At 45.1% G+C, this 23,947-nt stretch overlaps 1 protein-coding gene across 25 annotated transcripts in view; it reads left to right on the forward strand.

The window, feature by feature from the left end:
* The window catches only part of LOC131397540 (zinc finger protein 211-like), a 164,498-nt gene that overhangs the window by 43,724 nt on the left and 96,827 nt on the right, over positions 1-23,947 (forward strand). For 8 of the 25 annotated variants that reach the window (XM_058530604.1, XM_058530606.1, XM_058530600.1 and 5 more), the window contains 4 exons: positions 2,834-2,905; positions 5,363-5,599; positions 8,172-8,298; positions 17,841-21,678. In XM_058530604.1, coding sequence (XP_058386587.1) covers positions 5,567-5,599; positions 8,172-8,298; positions 17,841-20,500 — 2,820 coding nt within the window. In that variant the 5' untranslated portion in view covers positions 2,834-2,905; positions 5,363-5,566 and the 3' untranslated portion in view covers positions 20,501-21,678. Of the gene's footprint in view, positions 1-40; positions 405-1,393; positions 1,508-2,833; positions 2,906-5,340; positions 5,600-8,171; positions 8,299-17,840; positions 21,679-23,947 lie in introns of those variants that run through there. The other 17 variants (XM_058530595.1, XM_058530590.1, XM_058530594.1 and 14 more) reach the window with 8 other exon arrangements.

Here is a 23,947-nt window from a genome sequence, read left to right on the forward strand (position 1 = left end):
GCGCGCGCACTTAACCACCAAGCCACGGGGCCGGCCCTAGGTTGTGTGATTTTTATTCTTTAAACTATTAATATCATGACACTCATTAATGCACTTTCAATATTTAAAATAGGAAAGAAAAGTCCTTGCATTGCTGGAATAAAACACAGTGCTTTATATTCCGTGATTTATTAGGTGAGATTTGTAAAAGTCCTTCATTTTGAAACCATTGTGGAAAATAGAGAAAAGCGGCATACTTTTCAGTTTCTGTAATGAGTCGACCTAACAACTTTAAATACCTGAGAAATATGAAATCCCCTCGTGACAATCAAATACCAGTGTGGCTCGTGAACCACAACAGCACTCGCAGACGAGGTCATCACATACTGAGCCAAGCAACCACTCTGACAGGAAAGACGACCACAGTATGTTCTGTTTAGCTGCCGAAGACCTCTAAATGCCAGTTTAAATGTCTCAATTTTATGCACATCTAGGAATTTGACTAACCAGTAAGCTATTCTTGATCATTTACAATTTTTCTAAAAGTTTATTACTTCAAATAACGCTGTGGATGAATACTGAGGAAAGGATATCTGAGCATATCTAAAAATATTTCCTTAGAATATTTTCCTAGCAGTTTTTCCTTTCTTTCTTTTTTTGTTTTTTGGTTTTTTGTGAGGAAGATCAGCCCTGAGCTAACATCCATGCTAATCCTCCTCTTTTTGCTGAGAAAGACCGGCTCTGAGCTAACATCTATTGCCAATCCTCCTCCTTTTTTTTTCCCCAAAGCCCCAGTAGATAGTTGTATGTCATAGTTGCACATCCTTCTAGTTGCTGTGTGTGTGACGCAGCCTCAGCATGGCCGGAGAAGCGGTGCGTCGGTGCGCGCCCAGGATCCGAACCTGGGCCGCCAGGAGCGGAGCACGCACACTTAACTGCTAAGCCACGGGGCCAGCCCAGTTTTTCCTGTCTTTTATTCCTCACCCTTACTTAAAGTCCTAGTCAAGGATTACCTCTGACATGACGCTATCAGTGCTCTTGCCCAGGAGTCTCATTATTTTAATCATCAAATGACTGTCAACAAATGTTTAAACATACACCATGAGTATATTTTTTTTATTTGTAAATGACTTAACATGTTTGTCTTAAATATAAAGATGTCTATTTTTTCCAGAACCCAGAGCATCATTTTTTCATGCCCTGAACCTTAGTGTATCATCATGACCATTCATGTCAGAGACAGGTGTTTTAGCCTCAGGTGTTACTAGGTTCCTATCACTGCTGCTATTAAAGACACAACTCAGCACTTGATTATATGTGACACAATGCCGGGAATGTTGAATGGGGATTCTTTTTGGTCTAATCAACTCACAAAGGAAAGGTCTTATGTTTGTCTCTCGTCATTATTGCGCAGAAGCACCCTGATCATGCCTGGCAGTTGTAACAACTGTTGAAACCTGTTGCCTCTTCTACAACCAGGGCAATTTTACCACTTGTCCAGAGACAGAAGAGGCCTCAGTCATCTCAGGTACGTTTTGTGACACAGCCATAGAATTCTCTCATAAAGAGTGTCAATGCTTAGATTCTGCTCACAGAGATTTATACTCAGATGTGGTGGTGTGGAGTATGAGAACCTATTTTTTCTAATCTTCTGCCACTCTGAGTTTCCAGGGAACCTCCTAAGTAAATGTCAAACTTCTGTTCCGTGTTCCCAAGGAAGTGAGCAGCTCCACTGTGCTGTTCCTGAAGCTTGTCTTCCCATTTCAGCAACATCCCTCAATTTTTCCTCTAATCCTTCTTGTGGTGGCCTCTCCTCCAAGGGCTATAGCTTTGTAGGACTAAGGTGCGAGGGGTCGTCTTAGTGGAGGAAGGGAAAGAGTGCTAGAGGCTGGTGGCAAAAACCTCTCAAAAGGTATGTTTCCAGTTGAGTCACGGTGAATTAGGCAAAAGGAATCTTTGTAGAAACGATTCTTGTAGGAAGCATGAAGAGACATTTTAGGATGTCGTAGGGATACTGTATTCTAAGATCCAGATGAAAAGGAAGTTGAGGGATCGCATCTCCACTTAATTATCTGTATTTGTCATAGCATCTGCTCTAAGGTGTACCTCATAACAAGTCAAAGAGGTATTTTACTTTTGAATGGCAAATTATTCTTCTTACGTTCACTTAAGGAAAATCTACTCCTGGTTTTTGGCTAAGAAAAGCTGTCGATTAGATGGAAAATCACTTTTTCTCTAAAGATGAGCTTCACAGACCAGATATGAACTTAGGTGTTAGAGGAAGTGAAGAGCACAGAAGATGGTTTCCAGGAACATTTTCCAATGTCTAATAAATGACCGTGTGATTTCACAGACCCTACATAAATGCTGGAGATCTAACTCTTTGTGAGCCCTAGGAGCATTTACATTAAAATTATTTTGTGAGCATTCCTATTGTTTTTCATTAGTACACTGCCATAAATTATCCATTTTAAGCAGATTAAAATCGCAGTAAATTTCATGTTAATTTTGCGTTGGAGAACCAAGGCAGTGAGACAAAGTATAATCTTTCACATGAATGTAGGCTCAAAATGATGGCCTTGAATCCAGAATGCCCTTCTCAGTTTCTTTCTGATTCTACCATTTTTCACATACTAATTGCTTATTTTTGACACGGCCCCCTATCTCACTGTCTGTTCCTGCCTCTGTGTACAGGCTGTATTCTCTGTGCTTCTCTGCTGTGTTTAGAAATCATTGAGATATCTGAGTCGAGGGGGGCTGTACGTTTGTGCCATTTTCTAACTCCCAACATAGAAGTTTATTTTCAAGAAATACAGGGGAAAAGGCAGTGATTTGCTTTATTGCTATATTTCAGGTTGGAGTTCAAGATGGAAAATCCATGAATATCAACACGGGAGGATATTTATAAAGGCGATTCATCCCAAAGGTTAGTATAGAATAAAAATTATAGAGTAGTATCTTAAATGCTCCAAGTTTCACAAGGACTGGGAATATATACTGCAGTTGGTGGGCGTAGGGAAAGCAGGTAGAACATTTCTGACAGTGACCGTCACCTTTGCAGAAAGCCCCAGTGGGGAAGATGTTTATGAATACGATAATTTGCTCTTCTCCTGGGCACAGAGCTCAACCTCATTTCCCAGCCCCCTGCACACAGGGGTGACCAAATGACTGGTTCTTGTCAACAGAATGGGATTCGAAGTTACCTGTGTGGAAGTGGTGTGACTCCTCCACTTCCCTCTGGTTTCCTGTTGGTCAGCTCGATGATGCCAGGGAGGCCTTAAAGCCACATGTTGACAATAGAAGGTGTCTTGGTCCCTGAATCACTGTGTGGTGCAGAGCTTCCTGATGCCACACATAGACATACCTATGAGTGAGAAAAAAACTCATCCTGTGCTAAGCCACTGAGATAGTGTACATTTGCGAAATCAGCTACGTTTAACCTAGGCTAACTTACATCTTGAGATACAAAGAGATCATACAACTCTTCTAGGGTCAGAAGGCTGCTGGGGACAAACCGAGGTGATAAGCCTTAGCAGTTGGATCTCAGAGCCTGACTCTTGTCTGATACCAAGCACTCCTCCCCCAGTAGCAGTGAAGAGTGGGTTGAGTCAGAAGCACAGAGGGACCATAGGCCACAGGGCTCCATAGCCACCCAGGTCTCCAGGGAGGTCACAACAACAAACTCCCACTGACTGGCAGAAGCAGTGGGCCCCTCACTGTCTGCAGGCTGCAGTGCCTCCCACCTACTTGGTTCTAGTCTACCCATGCAGGTGGGTACATATAGAGAAACAAGACACACTTAAAATTGCCGAAAGATATAGTTTGTATCCAGATTGCAATCAATCTGCCCTAAAGAACAGGTACTACAAGTGAGAAAATTGAGAAAATTCAGCTCTGATAACACATTTATCATAATTTTAAATATTAAGATGTGTGATTAAAGTTATTGAGTTTATGAAAGAGCTCTTACATTTTAGAAACACATTCTGAAGAGATTATGCATTAAAATACGTGATGTCTAGGATTGTAAGTGAAATAATATACTAATGTGCATGGGGTAGATGAAACAAGACCAACTATGAAGGGATAAATAATGATGGAAGATTGCAAAAACACTGCAGCCACTGTCCCGTACCAAAATAGCATTTATTTTGTTGTTCTCTTTTTGAGATGGATGTCAGATGCCAAAAGGAATTGAATATAGTACGATATGGAGTAAGACACATTAAGTAAAGTGTTGCTCCATGAACTAGACACAATATTTAGCTATACAGGTGTTGTCAAACCTGAAGTGAGTTCGCTCGGCCGTTGCGCAGCAAGGCAATCTCTGACACCAGTTGTAGTGGAAGAAAGTGGGAGTTTTATTACAAAGCGGTGAGCAAGGAGAACGGGCAGCTAATGCTGTAATCTCAAACTCCTGGAAGAGCTCCAAGCAAGGTTTCTTATTTGGGGTTTTAGGTAGGAGAGGGGAGCGTGTGGCTAAAGTTTGCAATCTATCATTGTAGCGCCCAGTGCTTCTGGGACATGCTTAGTCACACAGGGGCTGTCAGCAAGCTGCTCTCTTAGAAGCGGTCCTCTGCCTGTTCTGGAAGGCAGGCTCCAAAACTTTATTTTGTTTCCCACATCAACCTTGTGGGTACAAGGGATGGTTTCACCCTAATCTAGGGAAGTTTTAACCCCTTCACTCTAAGTTTCACAGGCAGGAGGCAAGTTTTCTGTGGGAACCACTGTCAGAGATCCATCTGTGTACTCCTGCGTCAAGGGGGCCCAACGTCCATCCTGTGTCTTCCTTGTCATGACACTATCCCACTATCCAGAGTATTTCTTTTGTCTTTATCAAACCCACTCAGACTGACGATACTTTATCAGCTGAAGTTTCCAGTGGCTCCCTTATGTGTCTAAGTGACTCTATGCCTTGGTATGTACATTTGGATTGATGGGTTTGACAACATCTCGAGGGATATTTGTAGACTCTGGGAACATGGTGAGCTTCACAGAGTCTGAAAAAATGTCTCCAAACCCTCGGGCGATCAGTTGCAGACAGTCCTCAAACATCTGAGTACGGCCCCTTTAAGAAGCAAAGCCGCTCCTGGGCCTTTGGAATAGAGCTGCCATATCCCGGCGCCCCTCACGGTGTGGCCTCCCCTTTTCTGCGGGACTTCCGATACGGAGCGTCGTGGGTGGATTGCTGTGGATTATGGGAGATGCATTACCCAGAGGGCTGTGCGACCTCTGCCAGCGTCTGTCAGCCAATTAAGTCAGAGAGACGGCGCGTTTCCACGGGAGGCGGTACCGTCGGGGCGGGACTTGCGGCGTCTGAGTTCTGGGCATCGTGTTGGCTTTGCGCTGGTGTTCTCACAGGTCTCTCACTGGTCCCTCACAGGTCCGTTGTCCCGGAGCATTGGGTCGCGGCTGAGGTGACAGGACTGAGAAGGCGTGAGAGGAGGCGCCGTCCCCGCTGCATAGGGCGAGTCTGAGGCTCAGCGACGCCGCCCGCGAGACCTGCGCCAGGGCCGGGACAGGGACCACCGTGCCCGGGTCCCCTCCTCTCCCGCGGCTCCTGGCCCCGCTCCTCCCCTGGAGTCCGATGGCGGCGGCCGCGCGGAGGGAGCCGGCTCAGGTCAGTGCTCGTGCTCCGCGCCCTCCCCGCTCTCAGCCCAGCCCAGCCCTAGAGCCCCGAGTGCGGGCGCCGCTCACGGGCCTGCAGCCCAGGCCCCGGTGTCCGGGATGGCGAGGCGCTCGTGGGGCCTGTTTCTGAGAGCCGGGGTGACGGGTGTGGGAGACGGTCCCAGGCGGAGGGCCCGGTGGGGGAGAGGCGTGGAGAGCGACTGAGCTGGGAGGAGTCGGGGACCTGGGGTCCGTGTTCTGTGTGGAGAGAACAGTGTGAGGAGGAGTGTTGCCTGGACTGGAGGCTGAGAGGCGGTTCTTTCAATCCGAGGGCCCTGGGAGCCGTGGAGGGTTGTGAACAGAAGAGGGACACTGTGTGTTAGAATTTTAAAAGCTTTCCTAAAGCTGTTCAGCAAGAGAACAGAGTGGAATGGGGGTGATGAGGACAGTGAGGCACAGGGATTTGAGTCCTCGTCCAGGAGGCAGCTCTGAGAACTGAAACAGAGGTTAGTAAGTGAACCCGAGGTGACCAAGTTCCAGGGCTGGGCGGGGATACAGGGGAGGCCTGTGCACATTTAGGGTAGCCATGGGTGTTTGCCTGTTCCTGCAGGTTCTGACAATAGAAAAAGCATTTATGAAACCTACACAGGGAAGAAGAGAGCATTCCAGTTCCTTAGTGGCCCTCACACCACCTGTGTCAGGGATTTTGGTGACTTAAGTCTCTTTCTTTGCTGTATTTCTGGCTTTTGGGAGTAGGGATCCTGGTGATACTCTTAAGCCCAGGGTACATAGTGAGGCCAAGGGTAACATGTAGGTGTTCCCATTTCTGAAAGTTGGTGTAAACAGGTGAGAAAGGTTATCCCAGGAATGGATACCAGCATGTGCAAATATTTGGAGATGTGACTGAGTTGGAGATAGGGGACAGCAGTTCTCCATTGTTTCTGTTAAGAACACAGAGTCGGTAGTCTAGGAAAAGGACTGTAATGTGGCTGCCTGAGAAGTCAGGCATGTGTTTGGGAAGCAATGGGAGGTTTGGATAAGAGGAGGGAGTTGGTTTTACCCTGGTTTAACAGGCTGTATCTGGCTGCAGGGTGGAGACTAGATTTTGGGGTTAAGGGAGGAGGCAGGGAGCCCAGGAGGAGACAATTTCCATAACCCAGATTAGTGTTTATGGAGCAGAGTGGTGGCCATAGAGGTGAGCAAGAAGTTGGACACTTTGTCCATTTTTTTAAGAAGCATTGTAGGTGAGGGAGAGGAAGGGGAGAGTCGAGGATGACTGCAGTGTCACCAGTCTTAGTAGCTGAAGGGGTGCAAGCTCCAGGTGGGATGTGGAAGTTACTCACAGATTAATTTTTCTTGGGAATATCACAAGCTTCTCTTGGCCCTGTTAGGAGTCTGAGGTTTCAGAGAACAGTGAGTGGAGGCATCAAGTGGGCAGCTGGACACAGGTCTGGAAATCTGAGGAGGGGTTCAGGATGGAGACATTGAGAAGTGGTGGATGTTGTGTGGACCAGGAAGGAGCTTCGTGTTACGTTTAGTTGGGGATGCAGGTCATCGTGGCAATGCTCTTAGCTGGTCAGAAAGGAGGATGCATGATGAGGAGTGGTTTTCTTGTTCTCCACTTAATAAGGTGCAAAGGTGCACACAAACCTGGGTGAAGGGGAGAAGTGGTCATGGTGACCGTATGAAAGAGAACATGGTCTGGCAGGTGACTAAGGCTTCCGTGGGATGAGTGGACATGAGATGGCTGTGGAGGCAGAGGAGTAACTGAGACAAGATGACACTGAGGCCAGGGCGCCTGTTCCTTCACTAATGTACAACTTCACCAGAATTTTCACTAGAATGGGGCCTGGGGTGTTCAGTGTTGATGGTGGATAAGGTGTAGGGCAAATGTGGTCATCTGTGAGAGTCACTGTGCCTGACACAGAGACCGTCAGGGCTGGAGTTTTTAAGGAAGGTCGTGTGGAAAGAGGAGGGTTTTGGTCTGTGAGGAGACAGGAAGTGCAGCACAGAAGTAGAAGTAGGTCATGGGCGTCTGTAGTTCACACGTGCTTCTTAGTGGGTAATATTGAAGCAAGGATCAGAGGTATAGAGGAGGCCTTCAAAGCAGCATTTGCAGATTTTCTTAAATACGTAGCTGTGGGAGTGCAACTGTGGGCGCTGAAGATGTGAGAGAGGTACAATCTACAGAATGACGTGCACATGGAGAGGACGTGAGAGCTGATGGCCCTAGGGCCGTGGTGTTGGAGACTGAAGGGTGAAGCACGGGCCCATGTTTTGCTGTGTCCTGGAGTCCAAATCTGGAGACTCCAGGGGAATTGATTGACAGGATGGGTGGGACCCTACAGGCCAGGACCAGAGCTTGGATGACGTCTCTGTGCCCCACTGCCTGATGTTTCTGAGGGCTGAACACAGTGAATAAAGGGACCCTGAGGATAGGGTGGGAATCAGTGGCACCTAGGCCAGAATTCCTTTGAGGTGGGGAGCTCTGGAGGAGGATGAGTGTGGAGTAGATGTGTGGGGAGATGGATTGTGGGATCCCAGAGAGAGAATGTTGATGGTTTCATCTGTCCCGATCATAACAGGACAGTGTGACCTTTCACGATGTTGCCGTGTACTTCTCCCGGAAGGAATGGAGGCTCCTTGATGAGGCTCAAAGACGCCTGTACCTGGATGTGATGCTAGAGAACTTTGCACTTGTATCCTCACTGGGTAAGACTCTCACAGCCTCGCCAGAGACCTAGACTAGGCTCTATTCCCCCCTCCACAGCCCTTCTCAATTGTTTCATGTGGACAATGGACACTAATTGCTTTCTCAGTTTTCTGGGTCGTTGCTATCTTGCTAGGGCTGGGGTGTTTGCCCTGCCCTCTTCTCCCCCTTTCAGCCCCAATACCTGCTGTACGGAACCCTCGTAGGAAAGGATTCCAGGTTTGTAGTATTGCAGTGAGCTTAATGGATTCCACCGTACTTGCCCCCTCTCTGGAGCACTGTATCCAGATCCATATCACTTCCGTGTCCCAGGTTTTGATCCCTTCTTTTCCCTGACATTTCCTCATGCCTGCTTCTGCCAGGCATGCAGACATTGTCATGGTCACTACTTACCTGAAGCATGGGATAGTTTTCAACACCTTCTGCATGGTTTGTCGTGTTTAGATCTGTTTTCTTTTTGCTTTTTCAGTGTTGTCTGGCTGTAAAATTATATACATTCATCCCTTGGTATTCATGGGGGTGTTGGTTCCAGGACCCCTCTCATGGATACCAAAACGTAAAGATGCTCCAGTTCCTCTTACAAAAAGGCATAGTCCTTGCATATAATCTACGCCCAGTCTCCTATATACTTGAAATCATCTCTAGGTTACTTTATAATACCTAGTACAATGTAAATGCTATGTAAATAGTTGCCTACACATCACTTCATTCGTGTGGATTCACCGTAGTGCTCGGTGCCTGGCAAATTTAAGGTTTGTTTTTTTTGAAACTTTCTGGAATTTTCTTTTTTCAAATGTTTTTGATCCCTGGTTGGTTCAATCCATGGATACGGAATCCTCGATACGGAGGCCAACTGTATATTAAAATGTACAACGTGATGATTTGATATATTTGTGAAATAATTGCCACAATGAAGTTAATTAAACATCCATCACCTCATACAGTTACTTTATTGTGTTATTTTTGTTAAGAATGCTTAAGATCTACTTTCAGTAAATTTCAAGTATACAGTAGAGTATTATTAACTATAATCACCATGCTGTACATTACATCCTCAGAGCTTACTTATCTTATAACTGCATGTTTGTACCTTTGACCAACATCTCCCCATTTCCCACATGCCTCAGCTCCTGGCATTCTACTCTCTGTTTCCATGATTTTTATTTATTCATTTAGGTTTTACATTCCAACCAGAGTGAACAAGGGTTCCCTTACATCTACACCCTCACCCACACTTGTTATCTCTGCTCTCTTTGATGGTAGCCATTTTATCAGGTGTGAGGTGATATCTCACTGTGGTTTTGATTTGTCATTTTCCCCATGGTTAGTGCGGAAGAGCATTTTTTCATATACCTGCTGGCCATTTGTGGATCTTCTTTGATAAAACGTCTACTCAGGTCCTTTCCCCATTTTTAATGGGATTGTTCTGTAGCTATTGAGTTGTACGACTACTTTATGTATTTTAGATATTAACCCCTCGTGAGATACAACATTTGCAAACATTTTCTCCCTTTTCATTTTGTTGATTGCTTCCTTTGCTATGCAGAAGCGTTTTAGTTTGATGTAGTGCTCCTTGTTTATTTTTGCCTTTGTTGCTTGTGCTTTTGGTGTCATATCAAAAACGTCATTGCCAGGGGCCGGCCCGGTGGCGCAAGCGGTTAAGTGCGCGCGCTCCGCTGCGGCGGCCCGGGGTTCGCTGGTTCGGATCCCGGGCGCGCACCGACGCACTGCTTGGTAAGCCATGCTGTGGCGGCGTCCCATATAAAGTGGAGGAAGATGGGCACAGGTGTTAGCCCAGGGCTGTCTTCCTCAGCAAAAAAAGAGGAGGATTGACGGATGTTAGCTCAGGGCTGATCTCCTCACAAAAAAAAAAAAAAAAACGTCATTGCCAAATCAATGTCAGGGAGCTGTTTCTCTGTTTTTGTTCAAAGAATTTTACGTTTTCTTGTCTTTTAATTCTTTGATCCATTTCAAGTTAATTTTTGTGAGTGATGTAAGATAGGGTCTTACTTTCATTTATTTTGCACGTGCATATGCAGTTTTGCCACCACCATTTATTGAAGAGAATATCCTTTCCCCTTGTGTATTCTTGTCACCCTTGTTAAAAAGTAGTTCATTATATGTGTGTGGGTTTATTTCTGGGCTCTGTATTCCATTTCACAGGTCTGTGTGTGTGTTTTCAGTACCATACTGTTTTGATTACTGTTTTATAATGTGGTCTGAAATCATGAAGTGTGATGCCTCTAAATTTGATTTTCTTGATCAAGATTGCTTTGGCTCTGGGCCGGCCCCGTGGCTTAGTGGTTAAGTGAGTGCGCTCCACTGCTGGCGACCTGGGTTCGGATCCCGGCTCGCACTGACGCGCTGGTTCTCTGGCCATGCTGAGGCCACATCCCACATACAGCAACTAGAAGGATGTGCAGCTATGACACACAACTATCTACTGGGGCTTTGGGGGGAAAAATAAATAAATAAAATCTTTAAAAAAAAAGATTGCTTTGGCTATTCAAGGCCATTTGTGGTTCAAATTTTTGGATTCTTTTTCTATTTCTGCTAAAAATGCCATTGGAATTTTGGTAGAGATTGCATTGAATCTGTAGGTTGCTTTGGGTAGTAGAGGTATTTTAACAATCATAATTCTTTCAATCCAAAAACATGGACTATCTTTCCCTTTATTTGTGTCTTCAGTTTCTTTCATCAGCGTCTTAGACTTTTCAGTATACAGGTCTTTTGCCTCCATGGTTAAATTTATTCCTAAGTATTTTATTGTTTTACATGCTGTTCTACGGGGGACTGATTTCTTAATTTCTTATTGAGATATTCCATTGTTAGCATATAAATGCAGCTGATTTTTGTGCGTGTATTTTATGTTTTGCAAGTTTAGTGAATTCATTTAGTTATTTTATTTTTTTTTTGGTGAAGAAGATTAGCTCTGAGCTAACATCCGATGCCAATCCTCCTTTTTTTGCCTGGGAAGATTGGCCCTGGGCTAACATCTGTGCCCATCGTCCTCTACTTTATATGGGACGCCGCCACAGCATGGCTTGACAAGTAGTGCATTGGTGCGTGCCCAGCATCCGAACCTGCAAACCCCGGAGCTGCCAAAGCAGAGTGCGTGCACTTAACTGCCTGTGCCACTGGGCCACCCCCCATTTATTCATTCTGACTGTTCTTTAGTGGAGGTGTTACGGTTTTCTTTATATAAGATCATGTCATCTGCAAATACAGACAGTTTTACCTCTTTTTTCCTGATTTGGATACCCCTCATTTGTTTTTCTTCCCTTGTTGCTCTGGCTAGGACTTCCAGTACTATTTTAAATAGTTGTGAGGGTGGCTGATACCCTTGTCTTGTTCCTAATCTTAGAGGAAGAGCTTTTACCTTTTCATTGTTGAATATGCTGGAGCTGTCAGCTTATCATATATGTATGGCCTTTGATATTGAGGTACATTTCTTCTACACCTAATTTTTTGAAAAGTTTTATCATGAAAGGATTCTGAATTTTGTCAAATGCACTTTCTGCATCTATTGAGATGATCATATGATGTTTTGCCTTCATTCTGTTAATGTGGTATAGCACATTTATTGATTTGCATATGATGAACTACCTTGCGTCCCATGGATAAATCCCACTTGGTCACAGGTTATGATTCTTTTCATGGGCTGTTGAATTTGGTTTCCTAGTATTTTATTGAGGTTTTTTACATCTGTGGTCATCAGGGATGTTGGCCTGTAAATTTCTTTTCTTGTAATTTCCTTTTGTGGCTTTGGTATCAGGTTAATGCTGGCCTCCTAAAATGAGTTTGGAAATGTTCCTTTGTCTTCACATTTTTGGACGAGTTTAAGAAAAATTTATATTAATCCTTCTTAAAATGTTGGTAGAATTCATCAGTGAATCTATCTGTTCATGGCCTTTTCTTTCTTGGGAGATTTTTGATTACTGATTTAGTTTCCTTACTTGCTGTTGGTCCACTCTGATTTTCTGTTTCTTCATGATTGGTAGGTTGTACATTTCTAGAAATTTATGTTCCTTCTAGGTTATCTAATGTGTTGGCGTATAACAGTTCATAGTAATCTTAGGATCTATTTTTGTTTCTGTGCTGTCGGTTATAGTTCCTCCTCTTTTAATTCTGAGTTAATTTATGAGTTTTTTGTACTCTATTAGTGTAGCTAAATATTTGTCTATTTTGCTTATCTTTTTGAAAAACTAGCTCTTAGTATTGTTGATCTTTTTATTGCTTTTAGAATTTCTTTTTTATTCATTTCTGCTCTGATCTTTGTTTTGTTCTTTGTCCTGCTAACTTTGGTCTTAGTTTGTTTTTCTAGTTCCTTGAAGTGTAAAGTTAGGTTGTTTGAGATCTTTCTTTTCTCTGAACACCACCATTTATCACTCTAAAGTTTTTACTTAGAACTGCTTTTGTGGGCCAGCCCCATGGCTTAGCCGTTAAGTGAACGTGCTCCGCTGCTGGCGGCCCGGATCCCGGGCGCGCACTGACCCACTGCTTCTCCAGCCATGCTGAGGCCGCGTCCCACATACAGCAACTAGAAGGACGTGCAGCTATGACATACAACTATCTACTGGGGCTTTGGGGGAAAAATAAATAAATAAATAAAATTATAAAAAAAAAATAACAAAAACAACTGCTTTTGCAAGTTCTATATGTTTTGTGTTCGTTATCCTTTGTCTCAAGATATTTTTTGATTTTCCTTTGACCAATTGATTTGTGAAGGGTGTGTTGTTTAATATCCATATATTTGTGAATGTTTCAGCTTTCATCCTGTTACTGATTTCTAGTTTTATCCATTGTGTTAGTAAATGGTACTTGATATGATTTCAGTCTTCTGAAATTGGTTAAGACTCATTTGACATAACATGATCTGTCCTCAAGAATATTCTGTGTGGACTTGAGAAGAATGTGTATTCTACTCTGGTAGGATGGAATGTTCTGTATATGTCTGTTAGATGCATTTGGATTAAAGTGTCATTCAATTCAAATATAGCCTTATTAATTTTCTGTCTGGATATCCACCGATCGATGAAAGTGGGTTATCGAAGTTCCCTCTAAATATTCCACTGCTGTCTTTTCTGCGTTTTTTTCTCATCTGTTTGTATTTGCCTAATACTTAATTTAGATACTCTGGTGTATGGTGCATATATACATACAACTGGTACGTTCTCTTGATGAATCGACCCCTTTATCATGATATAACGACCTTGTATGTCTCTCATGACAGGTGTTGACTTAAAGTCTATTTTATCTATTATAAGTATAGCTACACCTGCTCCTTGGTTTCGATTTGCGTGGAATATCTTTTTCAAACCCTTCACTTTCTGCCTGTGTGTGTCCTGAATGTTGAAGTTACTGTATTGTAAGCATTGTATAGTCTGACCTTTTTTTTTTTCCATTAGTCACTGGTTTGTGTTTTTTTTAATTGGAAAAAATTTCTTAGGACCTACAGTTGGCATTTGTTAAATACTGTCTGGCTGTTTCCTGATTCCTTAGTTCCTTTCTTCCTCTCTTGTCTCACTTTGTGATTTCTCGTTGTGGTATGCTTTCATTCCTTTCTCTATCTCTCTTGTGTATCTATTATAGGTTTTTGCTTTGTGGTTACCATGAGGCTTATATGGAACATCTTATATTTATAGTGTTCTATTTTAAGCTCATAACAACTTAACTTTGATCACATGCAAGAACTCTACTCTTTTATACCCCCACAAAAACTCTACTCTTTTATACCCCCCCATTTTAAAACCCCATTTTATGTTTTTGATGTCACGATTTACATCTTTTTATATTGTGTAACCATTAACAAATTATTGTGGGTATAGTTACTTTTCATACTCTTTATTTTTGATCCTTTATACTAGACTTCAGTGATTAAGACACTATTATAGTATTAGAGTATTGGAATTTGACTGTATACTTACCTTTGCCAGTGTATTTTATAGTTTCATGTTACTGATTAGTGTACTTTCATTTCAGCTTCAATCTCTCTGGTGTATTTCTTGTTGGGTAGGTCAAGTGGTGATGAACTCCGTCAGCTTCTATTTGTCTGGGAAAGTCTTTTTCTCTCCTTCATTTCTGAAGGGCTGCTTGGCTGGTAAAATATTCTTGGTTTGCACTTTTTTTCTTTCAGTATTTAGAACATCATCCTCCCGTCTCCCAGTATGTAGTATTTGAATTAAAAACCGCTCATATCCTTATGAGGGTTCCCTTATATAAGATGAGTTTCAGGGCTGGCCCGGTGGCTTAGTGGTTAAGTGCACACGCTCTGCTACTGGCAGTCCAGGTTTGGATCCTGGGCGCACACTGACGTACCGCTTCTCCGGCCATGCTGAGGCCGCGTCCCACATACAGCAACTAGAAGGATGTGCAACTATGACATACAACTATCTACTGGGGCTTTGGGGGAAAAAAAAAGGAGGAGGATTGGCAATAGATGTTAACTCAGAGCCGGTCTTCCTCAGCAAAAAGAGGAGGATTAGCATGCATGTTAGCTCAGGGCTGATCTTCCTCACACACACACAAAAAAAGATGAGTTTCTTTTGTCTTACACTTCAGAAGTTAGTTTTATTATGTGTCTTGGTGAAGTCCTCTTTTGATTGAATTTTTTGGGGGACTTATGAGCATCATATACCTGGACGTCCACTTCTCACCCCAGACTTGAGAAGTTTTCATCCATGATTTCAGTAAGCTTTCTGCCCCTTCCCTCTGTCTTCTTCTCAGGCTCCCATGATGCAAACATTGTTTTGTTTCATGATGTCCCATAATTCATGTAGGTTTTCTTCACTCTTTAGTTCTTTGGTCTTGGTTGTTCATACTTTCACATTCATTCTTTTGACAGATCAAGTTGGCTATTGGTTCTCTCTCTTGCATTTTTGCATTCATTATAGTCTTCTGCACCATCATTTCTGTTTCGTTCTTTTTTATATTTTCTATTTCTCTGTTGAAAATCTCATTTTGTTCACATATTGTTTTCCTTTTTTGTTGGGTTGTCTGTTTCTGTTTTCTTGTAGATTGCTGACCTTCCTTGAAGCGATTATTTTGAATTTTTTGTCTGACCGTTCATAGATCTGTATTTCTTTGGAATGACTGATAGCTTATTGTGTTCCTTTGGGGGTGTCATGTTTTCTTGATTTTTGTACTTCTTATAGCCTTGTGTTGATGTCTGTAAATTTCATGGAGCAGTCACTTCTTCCAGACTTCACAGAAAGGTTTTGGTGGGGAAGGTCTCCATCCGTGTGTGGGTGTGAGTGTGTCATCTTGGTGGGGTGTGACATTTCCCACTACAGGAAGGCCCAGTGGCCTAGTATCTGTGCAGCTCTGTCACCTGAAGTCAGCAGTGGAGAATGTTGCTGGGGACCTCCTGATCTCTTTCTCTCACAGGAAATATGTTGACTGAGCGGTTCCCTCTTGATGCCAAGTCTGGCTCCTTGGTGCCTTCATGGTGGTGGTGGCATGGGTGTCTGATGTGCAGACACCTGTGGTACAGGTGTGGATCTGGGTTCTAGGGTGTGTACGGATGCGGAGCTATAGCAGTTCTTGGGTCCCAGATGCTGAATAGCCTACAGCGGCATTGACTTCATTGTGTAAAATGCAGTCACATCCTGAGCAGTGGTGGAGCCTGTGATCAGAGTACGGGTGAACACAGAGAGACAGAGTCTTTGGGGTCTGAGGAGCTGGCTAGCCCACAGCAGCCGTGGCTCTGGTGTCTGAGGTACAGGTGCTTGGGTGACAGTGATGCAGTCAGGTTATGGATTATGGGCAACCATGGAGCAGTTGTGGCTCTGGTGTCTGGGATGTGTGCAGTGTTGAGAGGGGTGGCAGTCCTGGTCCCAGAACAGAGAAATAACTCCTTCTTTTGTGGGGCGCCCAACTCAGCATATTATCCTCTGGCAGATGTCCCGTGGCGATAGCTATTGGTTACTTTAGTGTGAAAGCTGCCAGTGTCTCTGCAGGTCAGGCAGCTGGGGTCCACACCTGTACACACTTGGCCTCCTCTGCTCTGCACACTGTGGGTTCAGCAGTTGTAGTAGGGGCTGTGGAGGTTCTCTGCAGCAGAGGCTGCTGGGGTCCTCTGCAGAGCAGGCCATTGGTGACTGTGATGGCATCTGCCTTTTGGCTGATAACACACAGCCCCTGCTGTTCTTAGTTCCTGTTTGTCTGCAGGTGTCTTCACTAAGTCAGTGCTCCCAGTGATATCTTTTTTGTTTTTTTGAGGAAGATTGGCCCTGCGCTGATATCTATTGCCAATCTTCCTCTTTTTTTTTTTTTTTCCTCCCCAAGGCCTCAGTGCATAGTTCTGTATCATAGTTGTAGAGTTGTAGCTCTTCTATATAGGACGCCACCTCAGCCTGGCTTGATGAACGGTGAGTAGGTCTGCGCCCAGGAGCTGAACTGGCAAACCCCAGGCTACAGAAGCTAAACTTGCAAACTTAATAGCTATACAACTGGGCCGTGCCCTGCCCGCCCCCCCCGGCCCCACCCCACAGCGATCCTTTTTGCATGGTTATTCTCCTTTTTATGTTCTGCTGTGTTTCTGTCGTATCTTAACTGGGCTCTTGAGCCCTCCAAGGGCTAATTTTGTTCATAGATAGCTGTCTAATTGTTTCTTGTTGGTGGCACAGGTTGGTTTCCTCCACCGTCCTGCTGAGATGACTCACCTAGATCTCATTTCTTTGGTCTTTTGTGGGCTGGGTTGTTCTGGGACAGTGCAGGCCATCCACCTCCTGTGATTCCCTTAGGACTTCTATCCTCCATGTCCCATGTAGTTACCCAACTAAGGCTTAGGAGGAACACTTCTCTGTGTGTCACAAGGTGGACATGACTCCAGCCATGGCAGGGTGGGCTCAAGGGGCCTGGCTCTGGTGACTGACAGCTGGGGATGGTGTGCCTCAGGCCCATGTTCACATCACTGCAGGAGCCTGTCCTTTTCAACCAGATTTGGTGCCATTGCCAGTCACCACAAGCTATTTCTACCTTTCCTTCTCCATATTGACAGTTTGGCAAGTTGTCAATTCTACTATCGTCATTTCCTCTGTGACTTCCAGCCCAGGGATTATCTTCACTTCTCTGGACTCCCAATCTGACCCCTTTCTCTCAGCACTCCTTCTGCAGTGCTCTTCAGCATTGGCACTCACATGTTGGGCTGTGAGGTGTGAACATATCCTTAAATTGACCTTGAGCAGCAGCTAATTTGTTGTGATTGGATTTTCATGGGCTTGGACTCAACTTCTACTGAAACTCACATCAGCAGCAGAAAAGATCCTGCAGGAAGCTGTGGGCAGAGAACAAGGTGTAGACCCTGCTTCTTGTATGTCACACCCTGTCTTGTATCCTTCCCCTGGTGAGGTCTCCACGACTCTGTCACCTTAGGGGCCCAGTAATGCACAGCAGCCAGCTGCTCCTTCAGCTGGCTTCCAACTCTCTTGTCTTGAAAAGCATCCCATAGATTCATTGTGAGATGAAACAGATGCACACTTGTGATGGGGTTGCCCCATCCCTGTAGTCAACTTGCACTTCACCAGGGTTTCTTTGTGTTTAGGTTGCTGCTGTGGAGCAGAGGTTGTGGAGACTCCCTTTGAACAGAGCGTTTCTGTAGATGTTTCATCTGCCAGGGCTCCCAGGACAGCTCCATCTTCCCAGAAGACCCACCCCTGTGAGACGTGTGGTCCAGTCTTGAGAGACATTTTCTACTTGGCTGAGCAGCAGGGAACACAGCACAGCCTGAAACTGTTGAGGTGTGGGGCTTGTGCAAAACAATTTGATTTCACTGCAAAGTTTCAACAGCACCAGGAGCAGCACACGGGAGAGAAACCCTTCAGAAGCAGTGTGGACAGGGCCTGGTTTGTGAAGAGCTGCAGATTCCATGTGTCAGAGAAGCCCTTTCCCTGGGGGGAGCTTGGGAAGGACTCCCTGGCCAGCTTGGGACATCAGCAGCAACAGACCACTCATACTGTGGAGAAGCCAAACAAAATCACCCAGTGCAGGACGCCTTTACCAGGCAGAAAAAGTCATCACACCTGGGGAGAATGCAAGAAAGCCTTCAGCCCCAAAGACACACTTGTTCAGGACCAGGGTTTCCACACTGGAAGACAGTGTTTTGTGTGCCATGAATGTGGGAGAACGTTCAGGTATAAATCGTCATTTGTTGTGCACCAGAGAGTCCACCCTGAAAGAAGGCTTCATGTATGTGGAGAATGTGGCAAATCTTTTTTGCGAAGCTCAGCCCTCCTTCAACATCAAGGAATTCATACTGAGACAGGGCCATGCAAGTGCAGCAAATGTGGGAAATCCTTAAGCCACCAGGCTGTCCTCGTTCATCCCCAGAGGGAGCACAATGGAGAAAACAGCTATGTGTGCAGTGATTGTACAGAATCTTTTAGCCATAGCTCAATGTTCATTCAACACAGGAGACTTCAAGGTGGAGAGAGGCCTTATAAATGTGGTGAGTGTGCGAAATCCTTTACCTCTTGCTCTGCTCTCAGTTATCATCAGAGATCTCACACAGGAGATAGGCCTTATGAGTGTGGTGATTGTGGGAAATCTTTTATTTCTAAGTCTGTCCTTCGTTATCATCAGAGAGTTCATTCTGGAGAAAGGCCTCACAAGTGCAGTGAATGTGGGAAATCTTTTATCACTCGTACTGCTCTCCATTATCATCACAGAGTTCACACTAGAGAAAGGCCTTTTGAGTGTAATGAATGTGGGAAGTCCTTTATCCGAAGAAATCACTTCATTACACACCTAAGAGTTCACTCAGGAGAAAAGCCTTATGTGTGCAGTAAATGTGGGAGATCTTTTACCTTTAGCTCCACCCTCCAGTATCATCAGAGAGTTCACACAGGAGAAAGGCCTTACCCGTGCAGTGAATGTGGGAAATCTTTTACCACTAGCTCTGCCCTCCGTTCTCATCAGAGAGTTCACACAGGAGAAAGGCCCTATGTGTGCAGTGAATGTGGGAAATCTTTTACCTTTAGCTCAAGTCTCCGTTATCATTGCAGAGTGCATACTGGAGAAAGACGTTATGAGTGTAGTGAATGTGGGAAGTCTTTTATCCGAAGAAATAACCTCATTTTACACCAGAGACTTCACAAAGGAAAAAGGCCTTACAACTGTAGTGATTGTGCCAAATCTTTTAACAAAAGCTGGACACTCATTCAACACCGAAGAATTCATACAGGAGAAAAGCCTTATGTGTGCAGTGAATGTGGGAAATCTTTTACCCGTCGCTCTACGCTCTATTATCATCAGAGAGCTCATGCAGGAAAAACGCCTTACAAATGCAGTGAATGTGGGAAATCTTTTACTTCTAGTTCCGGCCTCCGTTATCATCAGGGAGTTCACGCAGGAGAAAGGCCCTTTGTGTGCAGTGAATGTGGGAAATCTTTTACCCGTAGCTCTACCCTCTGTTATCATCAGAGAGCTCACGCAGGAAAAACACCTTACAAATGCAGTGAATGTGGGAAATGTTTTACTTCTACTTCTGGTCTCCGTTGTCATCAGAGACTTCACACAGGAGAAAGGCCTTTTGTGTGCACTGAATGTGGGAAATCTTTTACCTTTAGCTCAGGCCTCCGTTATCATCACAGAGTGCACACTGGAGAAGGACCTTATAAGTGCAGTGACTGTGGGAAATCCTTTATGGATAGATCACAATTGAGTAAACATCACAGAGCTCACACTGGAGAAAGGCCTTATGAGTGTCATGAATGTGGGAAATCCTTTAGCCAAAAATCTTCCCTCTCGATACACCAGAAAATTCATAATAGAGAAAGGTCTTATGAGTGTGGTGAATGTGGAAAATCTTTTACTTCTGTCTCTAGCCTTGGTTATCATCAGAGAGTTCACTCAGGAGAAAGGCCTTATGAGTGCAATGAATGTGGGAAATCGTTTATCTCTAGCTCCAAACTCCGTTATCATCAGAGAGTTCACACAGGAGAAAGGCCTTATGTGTGCAGTGAATGTGGGAAATCTTTTACTTCTAGTTCCGGCCTCCGTTATCATCAGAGAGTTCACTCAGGAGAAAGGCCTTATGAGTGCAGTGAGTGTGGGAAATCTTTTACTTCTAGTTCCGGCCTCCGTTATCATCAGAGAGTTCACACAGGAGAAAGGCCTTATGAGTGCAGTGAATGTGGGAAGTTTTTTATGCGAAAATCTAAGCTCTCTCAACATTGGAGAGTTCACGCTGGAGAAAGGCCTTAATTGAGCAAGGAATGTGCAGTTTCCTGTTCAGTGGAATGACACCAGTGGAAAATCTGAGGAGCCATCTGTCTGAATTGATTCTCATACATCTGAACATGCACAGTGGGGAGATTTCCTATAGGTTTCAGGTGTGCAGGAATCTTGTGTAAATATATTACCCTTTCTGACCTGTCCAAGGCTCTTTCTAGATTTATGTCATTCCTGGTTTCTGTGGCCAAAGCCACTTCACCTCACCTGAGAGCAGCATGAATTTTCTGTCTTCCTCACAGGAGATCTCAAAGAGGACACCAGCACTGTGGAGGGGATATCTTCCCCAGATCTACAAAGAGCCATGTGCCCTGATGTCCACAGTTCTTTGGGTGAGGGTCACTGGTTGTAAGACCGTTGGGTCCAGGGGAGACCATAATTGGTACAGAAACACTGGCTTAACAGGGAATGGAGGAGACTGCAGCCAACTAGGTGGAATGTGCCTCTTCTAAAAGTGCATCCAGAAAATGCTTCTGGGACAGTGACTGTGTAGGATCAGTTTGTACACAAATCTCAGGACCTCTAGGCATGTTTATCTTGTGTAGCTGAAGTCCCTGTCAGAGAATATAATAAAAATAATTGAAAGGTTTTGTGGATTTCTGTAGCCTCTCAGTGATGTTCACCTTAAGACCATTCCTGCACAGGTAGGAAAAAAAGAAAAAGGGGATTTGTAGTTGAGCGATATGGGTCTTGTGACCCGGGCAGTGTTCCTGTTGACTCAGGTGGCAGTGTCCTTCATTGCTTCTTGTATATGCTGCCACTGAAGGAAGACTGACTCCCAGAGGACATGAGGAGAGAGTTGGTGGAGTCAATATAGTGTTGCTAGTGCCCACCATCGAGTCGACTCTGACTCCTGGAAACCCTGTGTACAGCAGAGCAGAACCGAGCTTTGTGTTTTTGCCCGTCCTCTCACTTTTCGACAATATAACAAGACAGGACTCCTGCTATTCATAGGGTTTTCGTGGACGCTTTTTTCAGAAGTTGGTAGCCAGGTCCTTCTTCCCAGTCTGTCTTTGTCTGGAAGCTCTGCTGACACCTGTCCACTATGGGTGCCCTGCTGGCATTTGAAACACTGGTGGCATAGCTTTCAGCATCACAGCAACATGCAGCCACCATAGTATGACAACCAACATATGGGTTGTGGGGTTCCCTGACAGGGTATGAACCCAGCCTGGCAGTGAGAGCTCTGAATCTTAACTGTTAGACCACTGCAATGCAGGGTAGTAGTAAACTTACTTTCCAAAAAAGAGTGGGACATATAGATTTTTTTTTCTCTGGAGCCAACTCTTAAGGATTTATTATGGTATAATTTACATGTACTAAACTGCATGTGTTCAAAGTGTACAATTTGATAAGTTTTGACATAGGTATGAACCTCTGAAACCATCATCACTGTTCTGAGAGTGACCTTACCTGTCTCAGTATATTTACCTCACGTGCTATCATATCTCTTGGCACTTCCCACCTCTCCAGCTAACCATTCATTTCCTTTCCCTACAATCAGATATCTTTGCATTTCCTTGAATTTATATGATTGGAATCAAACTGTTTTCTCTGTTTTTTTCTGATTTCCTTTATGTTTCATAACTAATTTGAGATTCACCACTGATATTATATGAGTAGCTCATCTTTTGCTGAGTAATATTCTTATAATTGGATATACTACTGTGAGTTTATCCATTCATCTGTTTATGGGCTTTTCGGTTATTTCTGTATCTCGACTGGAAAATAAAGCTGTTAAAAAGACTTGTGTCAGTTCTTTATATGATTGTGTTTCTTTTATCTTTTGTCAATAACATAGAGTGCAATGCCTGAGTCACAGGGTAGATGAATGTTCAACTCCTGAAGAAACTGCCAACCCGTGATCGAACATGATTGCTCTGTTTTGCACTCCCAGCAGGAGTGTGTGAAAGTTCCATTTCCTCCAAATCCCTGCCAATACTTGATATGGTCATTCTTCAATTTTAGCCTTTTGATAAATGGGTAGTGGTATCTCAGTGTCGTTTTAATTGCATTCCCCAAAGAATTCATGACTTTGAGCATTTTTTCATGTCTATTTGCCAGTTTATTTTTTGTACAATTTCTGTTCATCTCATTTGCCTATTTTCTCATATGAGTCATGGCTGTTTCCCTCTTGATTTTCAAGTATGACACTGAAACAACAACACAAATATTGGACTTTTACTGTTGGTTAAATGGCGTGAGCAACATTTTTCTTTATGGAGTCGTTTCTAAATACTGGAAGGATATTTCCTCATTGTTTTTCCTCAAACTTTTTGTGTCACACATCATGTCATGGCCAGAAACATTATAGACAGAGTTAAGTTTCGTCTGCATTATTACCATAATTTCCATCACTTAAGTCCAGGCATTCAGTAGTACAGTAAATCTAGCCCTGCTTTGTAGTGTTTGCTAATTTCCACATTGTAAATTCTCCCACCATGGAAGTGGGATGTGCCCAGAGAACGAGCAGTAAAATTCCAATCGGTTCCCGTGGTGGTTGGTGGAAAACCAAACGGCGTGTGCAGGAGACTTGACAAGGCCAGGCAGGCAGCTGGGGGGCTGCGGGAAGGTGGGAGGTTGCAGAGGCCTCACAGGCGGGAGACATTAGAATCCTGACGGGCTGGAGGGGAGAGTTCTCCCTGAACATCCTCGGGGGGCCCTGGAGACCCCGAGTGGCCTGGCCTTAGTGACAAGGTATCAGAGCAGACACCTTTGGTTCCCAGTTGCGTCCTCCGACCCCACCCGGGACCTTGTAAGGGCTTCTCACCCTCTGGACGCTCTCCGTCCGGCCCTTTTTCTCGTGCTCCCTGCCTGTTGGTCTCCAATCTGGGTTCCCCTTTCGTGCGTCTCCCACCGCTGTGGGTTGCTTTTCCAGACAGCCCGGCTCCGGGAGGACTCCTGCCTTCCCGGCTGGGGGGCGGCGGGTCGAGGGGCCTCTGGGCGCCCCACGCGGGCGGGCCCGCCGGGCTCTCCCTGCTCCTGCTTCCCGGGGCCCCTGGGGAGGTCTTGTTCTCCGCTGCCCCACGTGCTTCCAGTCACCAGTGCCTCGTGGGGTCTGGGGTCGCAACTGGAGGGGCGAGCCAGGTCGGGCGCAGGGTGGGGTGCTGGGGGCCCACGGGGCAGCGCAGACCCACGGTGCCCGGGGCGCGGCGGCTCGGAGGAGACACCCGGGGGCGGTCGCACCCCGCGGAGGAGGTTCAGGAAGGAGCTTCCACGCCGAGCCCGCTTCTCCTCCTGAGGCAACGCCGCGCCCGGCGCTCCCGGCGCTCCCGGCTCAGCTCCCGCCCCCGGCAGCGCCCCGCCCTCCGCCCCACGGCCAGGAGACGCTCGGAGCCGCTCGGGCGCCCCCTGGCGGCGCGCATGACTGTCGGGACTCAAGTCCGAGGTTCGGTTGTCCGCGGTGTGTTGTCGAGGGAG

Source organism: Diceros bicornis, chromosome 34 (assembly GCF_020826845.1).
Source record: "Diceros bicornis minor isolate mBicDic1 chromosome 34, mDicBic1.mat.cur, whole genome shotgun sequence".
In the NCBI taxonomy this organism is placed as follows: Eukaryota; Metazoa; Chordata; class Mammalia; order Perissodactyla; family Rhinocerotidae; genus Diceros; species Diceros bicornis.